Here is a 9,243-nt window from a genome sequence, read left to right as displayed (position 1 = left end):
CCCGTGTGGGTGGAGGGCCCGGTGGGTGGGCCTGCTTAGGGCCGGGTGCTGAGCTGGGGTGGGGTGGGTGGTGAGCTCCCTGAGGTCTGACGAGTCCCAGCGTCCCAGGCAGGCAGCTCGGCTCCCTGTCAAAAGATGTGACAGGGCAGCTCGGCGCAGTGCCACTGCCCCTCCACCTCCACTGGCCGCTCAAGGCCTCTCCCTCCCGGTGCCCGAGCCCGGAGCTCCTTTCCTGGAGGGTAAGCACCACCCTTCCCTCCCTTTAACAAGGAGCTTCTTTCATTGTTGTTGTTGATCCTCACCTGAGGACTTTTCCCATTGATTTTTAGAGAGAGTGGCAGGGAGGGAGGGGAGAGAGAGAGAAAAAACATCGGTGGGAGGAGAAACCAAGATGGCGGCATAGGTAAACACTGGAAATTGCTGCCTCACACAATCACTTCAAAAATACAACTAAAAGACAGAACGGACATCATCCAGAACCACAGGAAGGCTGGCTGAGTGGAAATTCTACAACAAGAAGGAAAGAGAAAAGCATACCGAGACTCAGAGAAGGTGCGGTGCAGAAGTAAAGTGCAGAGGTGCGGAGGCGCACGTGGAAAGGGCTGGCAACTGAGGATGCGGTTGTCTTTTTCAATCAGGAGGGAGACACACGCTCCCGACTGCTCTGAACTCCAGTTCCAGGTGAGTCTCTGGGGACCCAGACTCATATGGGGAGAAACTGGACTGTCTGGCATCGGTCAGAACTCGAGGGCGGCTTTCTCTCAGAGGTGCTGGCAGCAATTACCAGGACACTGAGACGCGGGGCCTCTTAGGGTAGGACTGAGGATCAGCCATAGCTGTTTGCTCCGCCCTGTTGATTCCCTGAGACCCCGCCCCACCCAAGCTGTGCGCAGAGGCTTTTGCATATGAAAGGCCTGGCCCTTTGCAATCTGAAAATTACCTAACAAACTGCAGCTGGGTCAGAGAGACCCAGAACTTCCAAAAGAAGGCCCAAGGCCCCACAGCAGCTTGCATTGCTTCACAGCTGGGCCTCATCTGGGCACTTCCAAACCCCAAACAAAGAAGAGGAATCTGCAGATCTCTCCGTGGCTCCTGCTGGGTAGCCTCAGGCAGAGGCTAAATTAGCACCTCCTTAGAGATCCAAGAGCCAGTGTACCCAGTGGTCAGAGTGGGACCATCCAGATCACAACTCCTCAGATCCATAAGGGACACACTCAGGGGGCAGACTCAGTGAGCACCAAAGCCCCACTGAAGCAAGTCTTGCCCCAGAAGGGTGTCTCCAGCACAGAAGTTCTCCCATTATAGACACAGCTTATTCTCACAGCCAATTGGCCTGGAGGTCAATTCCTCCCAATGATACCTACAACAATCAAGGCTTAACTACAACAAGACTGTGCACAAAGCCCACAAGGGGGTGCACCAAGAGTGTCTACCTCAGGTAATTGGGGAGGCTGAGCCACTGGGCCCTATAGGACACCTAGCACAGAAAGCCACTCTATCAACACAGGGAAGCATAAAAAATGCGGAGACAAAGAAACAGGTCACAAATGACAGAAATGGAGGAAAGCAAACTACTGGATATAGAGTTCAAAACCACACTTATAAGGTTTTTCAAGAATTTTCCGGTTTGGCTCAGTGGATAGAGCGTCGGCCTGTGGACTCAAGGGTCCCAGGTTCGATTCCGGTCAAGGGTTTCTCTCTCATCGATGTTTCTGACTCTCTATCCCTCTCCCTTCCTCTCTGTAAAAAAATCATATATATATACATATATATATATATATATATATATATATATATATATATATATATATATATAAAAGAATTTTCTAGAAACTGCCAATAAATTTAGTGAGACCCTCAAGAAATCTAGTGAGACCCTCGAGGATATGAAAAAGGACCAACTAGAAATTAAGCATACACTGACTGAAATAAAGAATATTATACAGAGTTCCAACAGCAGACTAGAGGATTGCAAGAATCAAGTCAAAGATTTGAAATACAAAGAAGCAAAAAACACCCAACTAGAAAAACAAAAAGAAAAAAGAATCCAAAAATATGAAGATAGTGTAAGGAGCCTCTGGGACAACTTCAAGCGTACCAACAACCAAATTATAGGGGTGCCAGAAGAAGAGAGAGAGCAAGATATTGAAAACCTATTTGAAGAAATCATGACAGAAAACTTCCCCTACCTGGTGAAAGAAATAGACTTACAAGTCCAGGAAGCGCAGAGAACCCCAAACAAAAGGAATCCAAAGAGGACCACACCAAAACACATCATAATTAAAATGCCAAGAGCAAAAGACAAAGAGAGAATCTTAAAAGCAGCAAGAGAAAAAAAGTCAGTTACCTACAAGGGAGTACCCATACGACTGTCAGCTGATTTCTCAACAGAAACTATGCAGGCCAGAAGGGAGTGGCAAGAAATATTCAAAGTGATGAAGAGCAAGAACCTACAACCAAGATTACTTTACCCAGCAAACCTATCATTCAGAATTGAAGGTCAGATAAAGAGCTTCACAGATAAGAAAAAGCTAAAGGAGTTCATCACCACTAAACCAGTATTATACGAAATGCTGAAAGGTATCCTTTAAGAAGAGGAAGAAGAAGAAAAAGGTAAAGATACAAATTATGAACAACAAATACACATCTATCAACAAGTGAATCTAAAAATCAAGTGAATAAATTGATGAACAGAATAAACTGGTGAATATAATAGAATCAGGGGCATAGAAAGGGAGTGGACTGACTATTCTCGGGGGGGAAAAGGGTGTGGGGGGTGCAGGAAGACACTGGACAAAAATCGTACACCTATGGATGAGGACAGTGGGGGGGGGGTAAGGGCAGAGGGTGGGGTGGGAACCAGGTGGAGGGGAGCTATGGGGGGAAAAAAGAGGAACAACTGTAATAATCTGAACAATAAAGATTTAATTTAAAAAAAAAAAACACATCGATGTGAAATACATCGATTAGTTGCCTCCTATAAGCACCCTGACAGCGGCCAAGGAATTAACCTGCAACCCAGGCATGTGCCCTTGACCTGGAATCGAACCCGCAACCTTTCAGTGCACAGACCAGTCCTCTACCACTGAGCCACACCAGCCAGGGCAACGAGGAGCTTCTTTCTCCTAGGGCAGTGGTTCTCAACCTTCCTAATGCCGCGACCCTTTAATACAATTCCTCATGTTGTGGTGACCCCCAATTTCATTGTTACAAATTGAACATAATTAAAGCATAGTGATTAATCACAAAAACAATATGTAATTATATATGTGTTTTCTGATGGGCTTAGGCGACCCCTGTGAAAGGGTCATTCGACCCCCAAAGGGGTCGCGACCCACAGGTTGAGAACCGCTGTCCTAAGGTGAGATGAGGGGCCCAGACCTTCACCAGGGTGTGCCTGTAGAAAGGGGTAATGCTCCGGTGTTATATAGGGGAGACCGGGACACCGCCGGGGGGAGAGCGCACCCCATGCGTTAGCTGTGCGGTGGCTCCCTGGGCCTCCAGGGCTGGGGTGTGCCCCATGCAGAGCAGCGGGTATTTATGGGCCCAGAGATCCCCGGGCAGGAAGTGTTGGTGACAAGTTGGCAGAGAGCCGGGAAGGGTGGTGCTGGCTGAGGTCCAGCCAGAGGGCAGGAGCGCTGGGGTCTCCCCACCCAGCTCTACCCCCACTGCCGCCGACCGCTGCCGCAGTCCAGTCCACTGAGTTCAGGTCCTGCAGCCGGGCCGGTGCTCTGGCCAGAGCCAAGCAGATCCTGGCGGGCAGCTGCACGTGGCCTTGGAAAGTCACCAGCAGGGACTCGAGGCCTGGGATGAACATGAATCCCGAGGAGGCCTGAGGGCTGCCAAGCAGGCCTGTTACTTCACAGGTGCCCAGCCCAGGGCGGAAGGCAGCCCTGGCTCGAGCCGCTGGCAGCCTGGGCCACCACCACAAGGGCCCACACGTTGCTCATTGAGGCATGTACCTGGCGGCCACCCAGGTGAGAAGTGTCCTTTCCCCTTCATCCCCTCAGCAACATGCTCTGCCCTTGCAGCCCCCAGAGAGACAGGCGTCACTCATGATCCCGCCTGCTTTGTTTTGGACGTGACCCTCCCACCCGTTTCCCAGATGTGGAACCTGGGGCTCAGACAGAATGCTCAAAGGCACCAGGGCACCAGAGCTGGAGCTGGAGCTGGAACCTGGGGGTGTCCAGTCGGAGCCCTTCCTCCAGGCCTGTCCCTCCCCGGGCTTAGAGTTGGTATGAGGTTAAATGAGGTCGCATGTGCCTGGGGCCCAGGGGTCCCTACTCTGGATGCAGTGGAGTCCAGACTCTCTGTAAGAGAGTTAGTGTTGGGTGCAGAGGTCCTGGCTGCAGAGGGCCCCCAAACACAATTCCTCCCCCCCCCCCCAGGCTGCCCGGGGCTGTCACATGGTTTCAAGGATGGTCCAAAGGTCACTGAGGAGGCAGAGCTGGGCAGTGAACTGTCCAGCCGGGTCACCCAGTGTCTACGCTGTGCCCGGCCCTGAGGCTCTGCTGCCCATCCTGACAGGCTATGTGACTTGGGGAGAGTCAGCACCCTCTCTGGGCCTCGGTTCTGTCCTGGCCCGAGCAGCTGAGAGGAGTGAGGGAGAGGAGGGGCAGCCCAAGCTTGGAAATAGGCACAGCGGACCCTGGCATGACCGAGGGCAGGGGCATCCTCCATGGGTCCACCTTCTTCACTGCAGTTGGAGAAACTGAGGCCCAGCGAGCAGTCAAAACCTGAGCCAACCCACAAAATTGTCAGGCTTGACCCAGGAGAGCCACGTGACCTGGGAGCCACTCCTTCGGAGCCCCTGCCTGACCGTCCACCTCCTGAGCAGGCTCATCCCCCTTCGGCCTTTGCTCACCGCCCTCCTGCTGTGTTTTCACAGCACCCTCATCATAGCCTGGTCCTTCCTCCCAACCCCCACCAGGCCCAGCCTGCCCACTCCTTCCCGCTGGCCTGGTGTCCGGGTGAGGGTGGGAGGAAGACTCACCCCATATTGTAGTTTTTCTCAATGGCCCATCTGGACTATGGTCAGTCACCACAGTGGAACCAGCACCTACGGCGGAAGCTGACCCCTGAGCTCTAAGGGACCCTGGGACGGGCCCCAGCCTCGGGCAGCAGGACCCCGAGACCGCTGAACAGGGAGAGGCCACTCTCACAAACCTTGAGGCAAGGCCGTGACAGGGCCCTGGGAAGCCCAGGAGGTGTGTGGTCGGGGACCCACTGCGTCCCAGAGTGGGGACCCCTGGGCCCCCAACCCACATGGTCTCATTTAACCCTCACACCAACTCTAAGGGGTAGGTGGGAGCCCATTCTACAAGCTAAGAAAACAGAGGCTCGGAGAAGAGAAGGGACTTGCCCAAAGGCACGGGTACCGGGTGGCCGAGAGGGATGCCACCCAGGCTGTCTAGGTGGTGGCGCTGGCGCAGGGAAGCGGAGGGTGCTGTGTGAGCCGGGCCAGGGGCCCCGTCTGGAATTTGAGCCGGATCCCTCTGGGAGTGGGGGGTGGGGAAGAGGTGGGAGGGAGGGAGAGTTGGGAGGCGAGAGCAGCTGAGCAAAAGCCTGAAGGGCCTTAAGGCTCTCGGAGCCCCTGTGCGCTGGGTCAGAAACACCAGGAACGGTCTTCGTTCTGTGTCTGACGACGCCGTCGCCAGGACCGAGCCTGGTCAGCGGTGACAGAGAAAGGAAAGGGCTGGGACGGGGAAGGATGGCGGGAGGAGGGGACACTTACCTGTCACATTCGTGGCTCTTGAACAGCCTCCTCAGGGCAGCAGGCTGCACCTGCTCGCAGCCTCCCTGGCAGCCAGGATGCAGTCATGTGACTGCTCTACCAACCAGGGGCCGCCGGAGTGGGGCATGCGGGGACTGCCCTCCCCACCCCACCTCCAGGAGGCTTTGCCCCCCATCTGAACCACAGCAACCAGTGGCCGAGAGGGCAAAGGGGACAAGCCTAGGTGTGGTGAGGGCAGCGGAATGTCCAGTGTTCACGGAGCAGTATCTTCTGGTCTTTGCTCACTGGGCTCACTGCCCAGACTGTGGCCTGGACACCCTCCAGTTATTCTCAACCCCCCTGGCTCTCTCTTTTCAGTCCAATGGTCATTTTGAGGAAGCAACTTGCCAAGGCAGAGGTGGGAGAATGGGATCTCTTAGACCCAGGCCAGTGGTCACTCAGCTTCTATCTGGGCCACCTACTCATCCATCAGTTTATCCATCCACCCAACCAACTATATCCATCATCTCATTCATCCACTCACTTGCCCTTCTCCCCACCTATTGTCTCATCCACCCACCCACCCATCCTTCCATCCATTCGTCTTTCTCTTCCTTATCCATTCTTTCCTACACTCATCAACAAGCCCCTGTGAAGCACCTCCTTTGCGTCCACCCTGTTCCCTTTTGGAGACGACCATCCCCAACAATTCCCAGGGGAGCGGGAAGATCATCCTTCCCCTTATTCTCTCAGTCTCAGGCCACTAGCCCAGGCTCTGAGGGGTGAGGAGCCCACCAAAGCCGGCCTGGGGTGTTGGGAGTGGGCTTCCAGGTGGAGGACTGGGGAGAGGGCGAGAGGCTGGTCACATGGACCAGATATGCTGTTCACTGGGCCCCAGCCCACCCTTCTGTAAAGCCCACCGTCTCCCAGCTCTGCCCTGTTACTGTATGAACTCAGTTCAGCCCTGTCCTGTCTCTAGACCTCGGTTTCCCCATGTGGCAGACTCTGCCTGCTCTGACCTTCTGGGCGTCTAGGAGCAGGGAGGACAGCTGTGGCCACCCTGTGCACAGCGCCTTCCGGTGCTCACCGCAGACATCACTAATCCACCGCGGCACTCCTTCCTATTGGTTCTACACAGCATCAGGGTTCTTGTCGTACCTACTTCAGGGAATTGGCCAGATCTGATCACTTCAGGTTGGCTCCCCAAACCTTAGGTGTGAGGGGAGCTGTTAGAAATAGTTCTGTGTTTGCCCCGGGTGTGTGCTGGAGTGTCGACTCATGAACCAAGAGGTCACTGGTTCGATTCCCGGTCAGAGCACATGCTGGGGTCGCAGGCTCCATCCCCAGGAGGGGGCGTGCAGAAGGCAGCCGATTGACGATGTTTCTCTCTCATCGATGCTTCTATCTCTCTATCCCTCTCTAAAAATCAACAAAAACATATTTTTAAAAAAGAAATAGCTCTGTATTTTTGGAGCCTAATTATAGATCCTAATATAAAAGAGTGCTTTCCTTTTTTAGAAAATATGTTTTTATTGATTTTAGAGAGAGAAGAAGGGAGAGAGAGAAACATTGATGGGAGAGAAACATTGACTGGCTGCCTCCTGCATGCCCCCTACTGGGGGACCCAGTCCACAACCTGAGCATGTGCCCTGACAGGGACTCGATCCCACGACTTCACGGTGTATCGGATGATGTTCAACCAACTGAGCCACACTGGCCAGGGCAAGGGAGTGCTTTCTAACCACCTGAATTGCCCAACCTTGTGGGGGTGAAGTTTCTGTCACCAGACATATCCAAGCAGAGGGTCAATGAATCTGTCAGGAGGATGCCCAGGGGATTTGAGCCCCGAGAGAGGGGGCCCAGCAGCCCAGAGGTCTGTCCAGCAGGGAGACTGTTCAGACAAAACCCCGGGAGCAGGACCTTTGCACTCTTGGAGGGGACGCTGCCTTTCGGGGACCGAGCACGTGGGCAGCAGTTGGAGAAATGGGGTGTGGGGGTGGGGCGCTGGAGATGGGCAGAGCGCTCATAGGAGGGTGCAGCTATGGGAGCCCAAGGCCCAGCTAATCAGCTTCTTCTTCACGGCGGTATAGGGCGGGTAGTGGAGTTCATTGAGCTTCTCCAGGCCCGAGTGGGAGAGCAGGCAGGCGCGGTGGTTGGAGAAGGTGTCGAAGGAGAACTTGCCGTGGTATCTTCCCATCCCGCTGTGGCCTGCATGGACACGCACGTGAGGGTCTGAGGCTGGGCAGCCCACTGCCCACCCCTGGTAGCGAGCTCAGGGAAAGCCTGGCCATTCTAAGAGCCATTTTGCAGATAGGGAAACTGAGGCCATGAGAGGCCCAGGGCTTAGATCAACATTAACAGTGAATGAAGGCAAAACTGGGCTTTTCTGGGTCGGGAGCACCCACATAGGCTTCCCGGGGGTGGGGGCCGGAGGAGGAGGAGGGCAGGGCTCACCAACTCCCCCCATCGGCATGGACCACAGGGTCAGGTACATGAAGCCCTCGTTGCCTCCGAAGTTGCCACTGCTGGTCCGCGCCAGCACCTGGTTCACTACCTGGGGGCGGTGGGGGCAGAGTGGTGGGCTCATCGTCAGGAAAGGAGGCTCGGCCCAGCCGTTCCACGGGGAGCAGAGGTGCACCCCGGCTCCATCCTCTACTGAGCAACATCGCCTCTCAAGCACTTTCCGGGCTGTCTGCACCCCTTCAGCTCCTCTGTTGCCCCAACCCTGCCCGGGCCCACCTGGCTGCTGTTGGAGAAGGTGTACAGGGCCAGGGGCTTCTCCCGGTGGTTGATGAAGTCGATGGCCTCGTCCAGGCTCCTCACGGTCACGATGGGCAGGATGGGCCCGAAGATCTCCTCCTGCATCACCGGCTCCGTCTCCTGCACGTCCACCAGCACCGTGGGGGCTGCCCGGGCACAGGGGACGGCTCAGCCCCGAGTGTGGGGCCTCAGGCAGGGCCCAGGGACCGGGCTCCAGGCTCAGGGATGTTCTAGGGAAGAGTCTCCCCACGGCCCTGAGAAGTGACCGGGAACCCCAGGCCCCAGCCTTGGTCTGACAGTCTCAGGGTGACCGGATCTCAGACCCCTGGAGCCCAAGGTCCCAGGTCCCAGCCTGTGGGAGCAGCAGCGTCACCGAGTTGTGGGCCCAGAGGCTGGGGCTGCTTTGTAAAGACAGCCCAGCGGGTGCACAGGCCAGGAATCGAGGGCCCACAGGACCCGGGGTCACGGCTGTGGAGCAGCAGATGCTGGGGCTGAAGCTGGGGATCTGCGTGTTCGGGAGCCTGGACACTGGGCCCAGCTCCGAGAAGCAGGGTCACGGGGTCACAGGCTCGGACCATGGCAACCTGTGGCGTTAGTGTCTGGGAATCGTGGCAGCAGAGCCGTGGACCTGGCTGGGCTCCATCAGTGGGGCCCTGGGAACCTCAGGGCCCAGACTCGGCCCAGCTGTGGCCTCCAGTGAGGAAGGGCCTTAGCCCGGGGTCCCGGGGTCGGGAGAGCGGGACTCACCGATGTAGCGGTCGCTCTCCTCA

General features: G+C 55.7%; 1 protein-coding gene across 1 annotated transcript in view; it reads right to left on the bottom strand.

Annotated features, from left to right (window-relative positions):
• Positions 1 to 7,354: 7,354 nt before the first annotated feature.
• The window catches only part of LOC102435374 (aldehyde dehydrogenase family 3 member B2-like), a 6,813-nt gene continuing 4,924 nt past the window's right edge, over positions 7,355 to 9,243 (bottom strand). Inside the window, exons 8-11 of the mRNA XM_023743829.1 lie at positions 9,221 to 9,243; positions 8,453 to 8,619; positions 8,168 to 8,267; positions 7,355 to 7,921 (exon numbers count right to left, since the gene is read on the bottom strand). The exon at positions 9,221 to 9,243 is cut by the window's right edge and continues 45 nt beyond it. Of these exons, the coding sequence (XP_023599597.1) occupies positions 7,737 to 7,921; positions 8,168 to 8,267; positions 8,453 to 8,619; positions 9,221 to 9,243 (475 nt within the window). The 3' untranslated portion in view covers positions 7,355 to 7,736. The remainder of the gene's footprint in view (positions 7,922 to 8,167; positions 8,268 to 8,452; positions 8,620 to 9,220) is intronic.

The sequence above is a fragment of the Myotis lucifugus genome, unplaced genomic scaffold (genome assembly GCF_000147115.1).
Source record: "Myotis lucifugus unplaced genomic scaffold, Myoluc2.0 scaffold_415, whole genome shotgun sequence".
In the NCBI taxonomy this organism is placed as follows: Eukaryota; Metazoa; Chordata; class Mammalia; order Chiroptera; family Vespertilionidae; genus Myotis; species Myotis lucifugus.
This window is presented reverse-complemented; position numbering and strand designations above follow the sequence as displayed.